Source organism: Oncorhynchus nerka, linkage group LG27 (genome assembly GCF_034236695.1).
Source record: "Oncorhynchus nerka isolate Pitt River linkage group LG27, Oner_Uvic_2.0, whole genome shotgun sequence".
Lineage (NCBI taxonomy): Eukaryota > Metazoa > Chordata > Actinopteri > Salmoniformes > Salmonidae > Oncorhynchus > Oncorhynchus nerka.
The window spans coordinates 65,919,956-65,932,469 of record NC_088422.1 but is presented as its reverse complement, the minus strand read 5'-3'; the positions used below and the strand labels follow the sequence as shown (position 1 = coordinate 65,932,469).

Below are 12,514 nucleotides of genomic sequence, written 5' to 3'. Positions count from 1 at the left end.
TACCATCCTGAGACAAGGCTGAGTATAGCCCACAAAGATCTCCGCCATGGCACAACCCAAGGGGGGGCGCCAACCCAGACAGGATGACCACATCAGTGAATCAACCCACTCAGGTGATGCACCCCTTCCAGGGACGGCATGAGAGAGCCCCAGTAAGCCAGTGACTCAGCCCCTGTAATAGGGTTAGAGGCAGAGAATCCCAGTGGAAAGAGGAGAACCGGCCAGGCAGAGACAGCAAGGGCAGTTCGTTGCTCCAGAGCCTTTCCGTTCACCTTCCCACTCCTGGGCCAGACTACACTCAATCATATGACCCACTGAAGAGATGAGTCTTCAGTAAAGACTTAAAGGTTGAGACCGAGTTTGCGTCTCTGACATGGGTAGGCAGACCGTTCCATAAAAATGGAGCTCTATAGGAGAAAGCCCTGCCTCCAGCTGTTTGCTTAGAAATTCTAGGCACAATTAGGAGGCCTGCATCTTGTGACCGTAGCGTACGTGTAGGTATGTACGGCAGGACCAAATCAGAGAGATAGGTAGGAGCAAGCCCATGTAATGCTTTGTAGGTTAGCAGTAAAACCTTGAAATCAGCCCTTGCTTTGACAGGAAGCCAGTGTAGGGAGGCTAGCACTGGAGTAATATGATCACATTTTTTGGTTCTAGTCAGGATTCTAGCAGCCGTATTTAGCACTAACTGAAGTTTATTTAGTGCTTTATCCGGGTAGCCGGAAAGTAGAGCATTGCAGTAGTCTAACCTAGAAGTGACAAAAGCATGGATTAATTTTTCTGCATAATTTTTGGACAGAAAGTTTCTGATTTTTGCAATGTTACGTAGATGGAAAAAAGCTGTCCTTGAAATGATCTTGATATGTTCTTCAAAAGAGAGATCAGGGTCCAGAGTAACGCCGAGGTCCTTCACAGTTTTATTTGAGACGACTGTACAACCATTAAGATTAATTGTCAGATTCAACAGAAGATCTCTTTGTTTCTTGGGACCTAGAACAAGCATCTCTGTTTTGTCCGAGTTTAAAAGTAGAAAGTTTGCAGCCATCCACTTCCTTATGTCTGAAACACATGCTTCTAGCAAGGGCAATTTTGGAGCTTCACCATGTTTCATTGAAATGTACAGCTGTGTGTCATCCGCATAGCAGTGAAAGTTAACAGGTGAGGGGAGTTCCTTACTAATCCATGAGCGAAAACCCGCAGATACTTGGCCTTCCATGGAATGAGTAGACATATGCTGTAAAAACACATTTTGTTGCACCTATCCAGTGTATGTGACAAAAACATCTATAATTATTTATCTAAATAGTTGATTCAATGAATGATTATTGTTCAAGGTTCACACTACTACTTGCAGCTTCATTTTCATTTGAGTGAGTATTTAAAAGGGCTTTTCTGATCTAAAAATGTTGATCTGTGGGATGTAGTTTTGAAACTTAGCCTTGCTGCCCTGTGCAGTTTGACCAGCTATATTGTGGTCGTCTTCCTCAAAGCATATCTGGCTATGTAGCAAGCGTACTTACATTTATGGCATTGGGTCTAATTTCTTTGAAATCTAGTTCATGGCTCTCAAATCCACTATCGCCTTCTAGTGGTGTAAACAGCAGGGTGACACGCCCACGTTTTGCACATTTCCCGTGACGTCACTCTGTCTTTTTCGTGTTATTGAAGGAGGAAGAGTCGCATTCACGGAAGTCAACCAACTCGACAAGTTGCTGTTAACCTAGCTAACAGGTAATGTAAAAAAAATGTGTTCATTAGATATGAAATGTAAAGTATAATATATACGATGCCTTTTATTGTTTGGTCGTTTTTTAAGGTAACTACTGTAGCTAGCTGGATACGTGTTATTCGAACAGCACTGCTTTGTTTATCAGACGTTAGCTAGCTATCTTGCTAGCATAGCTAACAACTAACGTTAGTAGTGAACTATATTTCTTCATCCTTGTTGTGCAAACTAGCTAGTTAGCTCACTATTTCCTTTACTATGTGATCCATCAACATGGATTTAGTTCATTAAAATGTTTATACTTTCTGAATTTCTGATAGAGGCGATGCAAGCTAGTTAGACGGTTATTGGTTTCAGGGGTAGATACTGTTAGCTTTTTAACTAGTTAAGTTAGCTACATAGCTCAATGTCTGTCAGTTTTATATGTCCGCTCCAGTCCTACCTGCCTGTGGTGTGGCCATCAACCCGCTCACATGATGGTGATGACTCACTAGTGTCGAAACCGCTCCTTATTCCCTCCTCTCCTTCATCTTTACGTTCTCTGAACAAAGGATAGGCGAAAACAATATGGTGGGTGATGACAGTATGTCAGTGTGGCAAAGAAATAGTCAGACTTGCTAGTATGTGTTGGCTCCTCTTTTCAATACCAACTTATTTTGTTTCCTTAGCTGGCCATCATGCTTGGGGGAGGATTCAAAGCAGAAAGACTCCGGGTCAACCTCCGACTGGTGATCAATCGCCTGAAGCTCTTGGAGAAAAAGAAAAGTGAGCCAGGCAACAACAGTACCAGTCAAAAGTTTGGACACACTTACTCATTCCAGGGGTTTTCTTTATTGTTACTATTTTCTACATTGTAGAATAATAGTGAAGACATCAAAACTATGAAATAACACATATGAATTCATGTAACCAAAAAAAGTGTTAAACAAATCCAAATATATTTGAGATTCTTCAAAGTAGCCACCCTTTGCCTTGATGACAGCATTGCATTCTTGGCATTCTCTCAACCAGCTTCATGAGGTAGTCACCTGGAATGCATTTCAATTAAGAGGTGTGCCTGGTTGAAAGTTAATTTGTGGAATTTCTTTCCTCAATGCATTTGAGCCAATCAGTTGTCTTCTACAGAAGATAGCCCTATTTGGTAAAAGACCAAGTCCATATTATAACAAGAACATCTCAACATCAACTGTTCAGCGGAGACTGTGTGAATCAAGCCTTCATGGTCAAATTGCTGCAAAGAACCACTACTAAAGGACACCAATGATAAGAGACTTGCTTAGGCCAAGAAACACAAGCAATGGACATTAGACCAGTGGAAATTGGTCTGATGGGTCCAAATTTGAGATTTTTGGTTCCAACCACTGTGTCTTTGTGAGACGCAGAGTAGGTGAGGTGATGATCTCCTCGTGTGGTTCCCACCGTGAAGCATGGAGATGTGTGGGGGTGCTTTGCTGGTGACTCTGTCAGTGCTTTATTTAGAATTCAAGGCACACTTAACCACCATAGCTACAACAGCATTCTGCAGCGACGTGTGGTTCCCACCAGATGACCTGACCTCCACAATCACCCGACCTCAACCCAATTGAGATGGTTTAGAATGAGTTGGACCGCAGAGTGAAAGAAAAGCAGCCAACAAGTGCTCAGTGTATGTGGGAAGTCCATCAAGACTGTTGGAAAAGCATTCCAGGTGAAGGTGTTAGAGAGAATGCCCAGAGTGTGCAAAGCTGTCAAGGCAAAGGGTGGCTACTTTGAAGAATCTAAAATATATCTTGATTTTTGTTTTGGTTACCACATGATTCCATGTGTTATTTCATAGTTTTCATGTCTTCATTCTACAATGTAGAAAATAGTAAACATAAAGAAACCCTTGTATGAGTAGGTGTGTCCAAACCTTTGACTGGTACTGTACATACACACACAAACACTGTGCAAGCTGTAGTCTCTGTTATTTAACATTTTTGTCTCTGATTGTCTGTAAAATAAATGCTTACAGAATGGATCTTCTGTCCCTTTGTAGCTGAGCTAGCTCAGAAGGCACGGAAGGAGATTGCAGACTACCTGTCAACAGGAAAGGATGAGCGAGCACGGATCCGTGTGGAACACATCATCAGAGAGGACTACTTGGTAGAGGCCATGGAGATCCTAGAACTGTACTGTGACCTGCTGCTGGCTCGCTTTGGCCTCATCCAGTCCATGAAGTAAATGAGCCTGCCTAGAGGACTCGGAAAATATTCTCCTTGTCCAATTGTTTATTTCCTTGCATCATGTCTCCTTGCTGCCTCCTCAAAACACATTGGATGAGGTTAGAGAGGGGAGGAGTCTTGCGACTTCTCTTCCAAAGCATTTTGAGACGGAGACGAGAGAGGATGCAAGGAATCGAGTAAAGACAATTGAAAGAAGAGCCAAAATTTCTCCTGGTCAAGGAAAAACTCCTTTCCCTATTATGGGTGTTTTGAGTTTATCCTTCAGGGCTCGACATTAAACGCTTGTCGGGGACAGGTAAACAATTAGTTGGACAAGAAGAATATAGATTTACTGTACATTGTCTGGAAGGACAAGCTAAAAAATGTAATCCTAAAATCGCGCCGATCACAGTTTTGCGGTCACGAGATGATCAAAGCTCAGGGCCTATTTGTTGATATTCCTTGCTAGTTAGTGAGTTATTTGCCCACTGACGGTACATTTTTGATTAGCGAACAGATCATACGGCCATGATTATCCTGGAAAAGTCATGTGTACATCCCCTGCATTTCTACCAGTGTGATTGGGCCTGAGGAGAGAGATTGTCGCAGCTAGACTGGTCTATAAAATAATGATACACTAACAGATGGACTAGTTAGCCAATTCAAAACATAACCAGCCAAACTACATGATATCTTGGTAGTTACGTATTTAGCTAATAGCATGTATTGATTGTATCCAGCACTCCTGAATAAATGACCGTCGCGCAGTTGATGAATGGGTGCGTTAACCTACTCCTGTTTATATATATTTATTTTTTATTAAAAAGCTTCTCAAACACTATTCAACACCGGGCATGTCATTTTGACAGTGTTAAAAATATTCTTAGAATAGCTAGGGCTGGGATGAAACCAGTGTCGCAATATTTCTTACATGAGAACCCAAAGCAGTCCCAACTCTTTGGTCCTTTAAAAACCGTCGGTATGTAAAATATTGTGTGCTATAGCTCGTAAAATACAGAAATATGACCCTGGATGAAAAATGTATGTTTGTTTCCAACATAGGGCTGTTTTCCTAAATCCGCTTCGTGTTTTGTTTCTTTGCCCCGATAATGACGAGTATCGCCCCGGTCCTAAGAGTAGCCTAATTTTGAAATGACTCCTATCCTGTCAATAGATCTCCACGAAAACCGTCATATTTCAGCCTTACATGGTTATAGATAAACATATCTTCGAGAGTTACCTTGCTTTGAAGTAGCCTACTTAAGCCATTTGATCCCTTATTCATTTAATAGTATTTGGTTGCAATTGTAAAGTTAAAAAATGATTTGTGTTATTTAAGGATTGCCAACTATCCTCCAGGAGAGCCTTAAAGGGCGGCAGGTAGCTTAGAGCTTTGAGCTAGTAACAAAACTCGCTGGTTGGAATACCCGAGTCGACGAGGTAAAAAATCTGTCATTGTGCCTTTGAGCAAGTTACTTAATACTAATTTTCTACAGGGGGTGCCGTACTACTATGGCTCACCCAGTAAAACGACACATTTCACGTTTCACTGCACCTATCTGGTGACACAACATTTGTATTTTTTTAAGGGGCTGTGTTCGATTTTTGAGACAGTCTGAATATGCAAAGAAGTCAATCGGCAGAGGGTGGCTTACATTTTTCTGATTCTCTGTATGGTAATGATAATTGTTTTGTAAAGTGGTTCCTTGCATCATACAACCCCCATGTTAAGACACCCTTTTGGCCCATGATGTTACAGACCATTTTTAATTTGAGCCTTCAGACAAGTAAAAAATCTGTCAAGCCCTTAACACCTATTTGTCTGTTTATTGAAAGGGAGCTCGACCCTGGCCTGCAGGAAGCTGTGTCCACTCTCATCTGGGCAGCCCCACGTCTGCAGTCTGAGGTCAACGAGCTCAAAATTGTGAGTAGTATACATTGTGCGTTAACATGTCTAGTCTCTTGGATTAGTTGTATTATACTGCCTAATTTAAACACTTGCATCCTGCCCCTTACCCAATACACATGTAACTATTGAACTATAAATTGTGCCTTCCTGTATTATACTTATGTTACAATATATTATTCTATTCAACTGCCATTTACTTTTATGTTCGTATTTTTATCTTTTATGTTTTATTGTTTCATTGTCGAAGAAACCTGCAAGTAAGCATTATGTTGTGGACCATGTATACCATGCATATCCTCTACATAGGACTAATAAAACTTTTTTTTTTAAATGTGTGCATTTTGTACACTTTTTGCTGTGTTGTGATCCTTGATACTGTGCTTTCTCCATACAGGTGTCTGATCAGCTGTGTGCCAAATACAGCAAGGAGTATGGCAAGCTCTGTAGGACAAACCAAATCGGGACAGTCAATGATAGGGTATGCATTTTTAGATGGTCTGCTTCAAGATACAGTACCAGTCAATGTTTGGACACACCTACTCATTCAAGGGTTTTTCTTTTTACTATTTTCTACATTGTAGAATAATAGTGAAGACATCAAAACGATGAAATAACACATATGGAATCATGTAGTAACCAATAAAGTGTTAAACATATCCAAATATATTTTAGATTCTTCAAAGTAGCCACCCTTTGCCTTGATGACAGATTTGCACACTCTTTGTGGAATACAGAAGATAGCCCAATTTGGTAAAAGACCAAGTCCATATTATGGCAAGAACAGCTCAAATAAGCAAAGATAAATGACAGTCTGTTACTTTAAGATTGGGTCAATATGGAACATTTCAAGAACTTTGTACGTTTCTTCAGGTGCAGTTGCAAAAGCCATCAAGCGCTATTATGAAACTGGCTCTCATAAGGACCGCCACAGGAAAGGAAGACCCAGAGTTACCTCTGCTGCAGAGGATAAGTTCATTAGAGTTACCAGCCCAATAAATGCTTGACAGAATTCAAGTAACAAACACATCTCAACGGCCATTGTTCAGAGGAGACCGTATGAATCAGGCCTTCATGGTTGAATTGCTGCAAAGAAACCACTATTAAAGGACACCAATAATAAGAAGAGACTTACTTGAGACAAGAAACACAAGCAATGGACATTAGACCAGTGGAAATCTGGTGTCCAAATTTGAGATTTTTGGTCCAAACACTGTGTCTTTGTGAGACGCAGAGTAGGTGAACTGATGATCTCCTCGTGTGGTTCCCACCGTGAAGCATGGAGGAGGAGGTGTGGGGGTGCAAATCTGTCATCAAGGCAAAGGGTGGCTACATTGAAGAATCTCATATTTTGATTTGTTTAACACTTTTTTGGTTACATGAATCTATTTGTGTTATTTCATAGTTGTCTTCACTAGTATTCTACAATGTAGAAAAAAATAAAGAAACCCTTGAATGAGTAGGTATATCCAAACTTTTGATTGGTACTGTAGATATGTGTTTGTTTTTTCCTGAAACATTTCCCTGTCTCTACTTTACCCCATAGCTCATGCACAAACTGAGTGTAGAGGCTCCTCCTAAGATCCTGGTGGAGCGCTACCTCATTGAGATTGCCAAGAATTACAATGTGCCCTACGAGTCAGACGCCATGGTCAGAGTGAGTATCTGATGATGATAACCTGTCTGCCTCCCGCCATTCACCTGTGTGCCTGTCTCCCTGTGCCCACCCCCTGACTGACTCTACTATTTATATACTACCAAGTCTGGAACCAACAGGACCCTGGACAGCTTCTAGCCCCAAGCCATAAGACTACTAAATAGTTAACTAAATACCTGCCCGGACTATCTGCATTGACCCTTTTTGCACTCTTTTGACTCATCACATACACAGCACTCATTGCCTGTCCTGTTGCCTAGTAACTTTATTCCTAGTTATATGTACGTATCTACCTCAATTACATTGACCCAGTACTGGTAATCCGTGTATATAGCCATGTTATCAGTACTCATTGTGTATGCATTATTACTTTGATTACGTGTTATTATTTCTCCGTTTTGTTTCTCTCTGCATTGTTGGGAAAGGCCCGTAAGTAAGCATTTCACTGTTAAAGCCAATTTATGCTTCATCTGAAAATGTGGTCAGAGGCTTCGTATGGAGGGTGTGACGCTCATTGCGGAGCCTCCGGAAGCATGCAGAGGCCAAGTCAAGCTCTGTGCCGTTTCGCCGGGCACCTCTCAAATTTTGTAACAATGCAAAGGGCCTTGTTTAGCACCGCATTGACATGATTGGTTGATGGTATGTGGGGGAGGGAGGTCCTGTATGAACGTAAACTCACTTCCTTGACAACTGCTTTGCTGCGCGCGAGAAAGTATGAATGCACCGACTTCTGCAGAGGCCGTATCACCATAAATGCTGCACGGCCAATGCAGACGTTGGATTGATCATGCAGTCCTTTTAGTCTACACCTGTTTACGATGCATGTGACAAATTACATTTTATTTGCACCCCCCCACACACACACACACACACACGCAGCCGGAGGTTTGTAAAGGCGAAGAGGCTGACCTCATAGACGTGGACTCTGATTTCAAGAAGCCAGGTGGTGGTGGCGGTGGCGGCTTCACCGCTGGAGCCATGCCTATGCCCATGGGCCCCCCATCAGCGTTCAGCTACCCAACACCCAAAGGAGCAGTAAGACATTTTTTTTCCCCCAAATGTGACTTGAATGACACCACTCCTGTTTGGAGAGATAGTTGCTTACAGATGGAGTCTGCAGTAGGGGGAAACGGCGCCACTGACCGCTATTGTTCATGCAGCATGGGAAAAAAGTGCTGTATGTATGTGCTTTTCTGTCGCGTGTGCGATGTCAGAGGAAAACCGTGTTAGTTGTTTGAAGTAACTTTGTTGTCGTAATATCTCAAACAGACATGGCTGTTTCACCATTAAGGATTCCAGCTTTAATAAATATAGAGATGTTGATTTATAAATGTGATGTTTTTATTTATATTTGTTTTTTTCTTTAGATGCCCGGCCCCATAGGGTTCAACGGCCCCTCTGTTGGCACATATGATGCATTTAACAACTTCCAGCCTCCAATGAGAGGAGGGCACCCCCCTGAGCTGCCCAGCTGCCCCCCTACCTACGAGTCTGTAAGTGTCAGAGCCCCCTGCCCCTTCTGCTTCTCCAGACAGATGGACAGCCGGCCAGTTCACCTTTCAGGGAAGAGGAGTTCATTATAGTTTGCTTGTGCCATCGCTTGTCCCTGCAGCACAGTGCTATGATACAGGGACGTGATAGGGATTGGAAAAGAACAGATAGACTGTGGAAACGGTCATAGCTGGTATTAACTGCTAGTCACTAACCTTGTGCTGAACTGCATACGACTGTCTTTTGAATGCTCTGAGTGATTTATAATATGCTGAAACAGATCTACTTGCTGTCAAACTAGTATGTTACTGGATGTGGCAGGGAAGCCATGTTCTTCATAGTGAAGTGAATGCAATTTGAGGTTAATTATATTATTAGCTCTTGCTTTTTGCTCATTCTTACCCCAACGGTGTTGACTTTCTCAGCAATGCACTACTTCAATGATTATTCCTCCTCCAATCACATACTAACAAACAAAACATTGTTTTTCTCTGCCTTCTCATGTATCTATACAACTGTAACAGTTCAACATGCAGGCAGGGTAGAGCGATCATGATGTGTGTGTATTTTTCAGATTGATGAGCTGTCTATTAAACCTTCTGATCGATCCCAGGTGTCTGGTAAGTTGTTTTCAATTAATTGTTCCTTTCCTACACGTCAATCTCTTCAGCGATAGTATTGCTTTCTTTTTGCATAACGGTTGCATTGGGGTGTATTTGTAATGTCAATCTAAACATATGTTCTTTCCACAGGCCCCGGGCCTTCATCCCAGATCTACGATAACAACGCCCTCCCTGAGCTGCCCTCAGTTCCCGACACGCTTCCCACTTCCTCCTTTGGAGTTGGACGAAACACTGCGAGCTCTGATGACATCGACTTTGATGACCTGTCACGGCGCTTTGAGGATCTGAAGAAGAAGACCTAATCCTCCAGTATCCCATCATGCTCCTCTGTGTTGTCAGTCACCGCAGTTACAGGATCAGGAAATGTTTAAATATTTGGATTGGCACCCTTTGCAGTGAAACTCTCCTCACTGTGTAGTTTTACTGATGTAAACATGGACTGTACCTCATTCAAACACACGTGTCTGTCTGGCACACTGAAGGTGAAGGCCCTTTAGAGGGCTATTTGACAGTACACGTTATTATCGACTACGTCCAATCAACTGGACCATATAGGTGTCATCTTTATATGAGCACTTTAGATGTTACTGATAGTAACTAGTATTCTATGTAACCTCTCAATCTTTCTCGTTGTTATGGTTGTCACCTATCCCCCTTGACTCACAGTATGAGACAATATTTGGTTAATAATCAAATAGTCTTAACTAATAGTGTCTCTCGTCCAGAGACTGGATTGAGTAATCCAGAATGTCAATAATATGTCGTTGGTGGGTTTCATGAAACTGTTTTTTACCTTTCACTGAATCGCCGACTAGAAAAACCTGTTTTCTGGCACACCCATTATGTCGAAATATTCAGGCCTAGGACATTTTCAAGACCGGGTGCTACGGCCTATTTCGGGTTTTACCCTCATTACTCTCTGGCTCTGGACCTTTGGTGACATCTGAAACCGGTTCTTTGACATCTGTTACCTTATATGGGGTGAAGGGATTTAATTAGACTTGATTGATAAAGTGGGGTATTGAGATATGAAATACACAATGCTATTTACAGGAATGATTGTTTTAATTGTACAGCAACCATATGTTGGTAGGAGGTTGAAGGCAAGAGTTGGAAAATATTTTTATTTTGTACATTTGTTCTAATAAAATCCACTTGATGTTTTAAAGATGATTTAGTTTAACCCTATACATGCACTTCCCATGTTTGTGTAAAATAACCCATACAGTGTATTGGTGACTGGAATGCATGATTTCACTGGTGACAGAAATTATACTCTGAAAAACCACTTGACCATGTAAGTTTGATGTAAATACATCCCTCAAATGTAATGGGTTCTTCTTCCTCTTTGTGTAATAGAATGTTTATAGTGTGATTCAGTATGTTATCTATAGATGTGCGCCACACTGCATTTACCATCATCAGAGGCCTTCCCATTCTGTAAGTATATTCAGACTATGTACACGTAACATGCAGTGGTGGAAAAACTACCTAATTGTCATACTTGAATAAAAGTAAAGATGCCTTAATAGAAAATGACTCAAGTGAAAGTCACCCAGTAAAATACGACTTGATTAAAAGTCAAAGTATTTGGTTTTAAAATACTTAAGTATTGAAAGTATAAATAATTTAAAATTCCTTATTTTAAGCAACCAGAAAACACAATTCTTGTGTTTTTAAATTTTGCGGATAGCCAGGGACACACTCCCAACACAGACATAATATACAAACTAAGCATTTGTGTTTAGTAAGCCCACCAGATCAGAGGCGATAGAGATGACCAGGAATGTTATTTTGATAAGTGTGAATTGGACCAATTTTCTGTCCTGTTAAGCATTCAAAATGTAATGCGTACTTTTGGGTGTCGGGGAAAATGTACAACATTTTGGGGGGGGGGGGGAAAGTAGTGAAGTAAAAGTTGTCAAAATTATAAATAGTAAAGTACAGATACTCCAGAAAATTACTTAAGTAGTACTGTAAAGTATTTTTACCTAAGTACTTTACACCACTTGTAACATGCCTATTTCTTAATTCATATAATCTTTGTTAAAATTAGTTTAAAGTTTTTTTATTTTGTGAACATGTATTGAATCTTGGTGATGGAAGTAGTTTTGATAAAGGAGAGAAACAGGGCTGGATTTGCTGTTCCAGTCTTATAGCTTGTTTTCACTCATTTACTATGGATGGCAGTTAGGACTGTCTACTCCACCATCCTAAAATAAGACTTTAACACTACCGTACAGTGACCCGCTCACTGCTTTGACTGCTCATCCTCTTAGGTGTAATATAGGATTGTTTGAAGAGTGTTTGATACTAACTTCGATTAGCAAGTGTATTGTATATCTGGTCACAAAACAGATATTAGCCTATGTTTTTTATGTCTAATAAAGGACATATTTCTAATTGAAGTTCTGGGGTGGCTAATTTTCTTAGATGTAATTGTTTCTGTGTCATATCTTTTCAAGTGAATAGGTGCTACTGTAATCAAGGAAGTGGGTTGGTAGTGCAGTGTAGATACTAGTGCTGCCTCTAGAGAGGGTAGATTACCAGTGTTAGTTGTTTGCAGTAACTTTGTTGTTGTAATATCGCCAACAGACATGGCTGTTTCACCATTAAGGATTCCAGCTTTAATATAGAGATGTTGATTTATAAATGTGATGTTTTTATTTATATTCGTTTTATATTAGTTTCTGTAAGTGTCAGAGCCCCATGCCCCTTCTCCAGACAGATGGACAGCCGGCCAGTTCACCTTTCAGGGTAGAGGAGTTCATTATAGTTTGCTTGTGCCATCGCTTGTCTCTGCAGCACAGTGCTATGATACAGGGACGTGATAGGGATTGGATAAGAACAGATAGACTGTGGAAACGGTCATAGCTGGTATTAACTGTTAATCACTAACCTTGTGCTGAACTGCATACGACTGTCTTT

The 12,514-nt window shown here is 41.0% G+C and overlaps 1 protein-coding gene across 2 annotated transcripts; it reads left to right on the top strand.

Moving 5' to 3' along the window:
• The first annotated feature begins 1,624 nt into the window (after window positions 1-1,624).
• Window positions 1,625-11,994, top strand: LOC115112169 (IST1 homolog). 2 transcript variants are annotated; one of them, XM_029639017.2, is made up of 10 exons: window positions 1,625-1,731; window positions 2,395-2,491; window positions 3,744-3,924; window positions 5,746-5,833; window positions 6,213-6,296; window positions 7,362-7,472; window positions 8,352-8,507; window positions 8,840-8,965; window positions 9,538-9,583; window positions 9,716-11,994. In XM_029639017.2, exons 2-10 carry the CDS (start codon window positions 2,404-2,406, stop codon window positions 9,886-9,888), a joined length of 1,053 nt encoding a protein of 350 aa, XP_029494877.1. In that variant the 5' UTR covers window positions 1,625-1,731; window positions 2,395-2,403; the 3' UTR covers window positions 9,889-11,994. The 2 variants fall into 2 exon arrangements, with proteins under 2 accessions (XP_029494877.1, XP_029494876.1); XM_029639016.2 differs by lacking the exon at window positions 1,625-1,731 and adding an exon at window positions 2,193-2,296.
• Window positions 11,995-12,514: the final 520 nt, after the last annotated feature.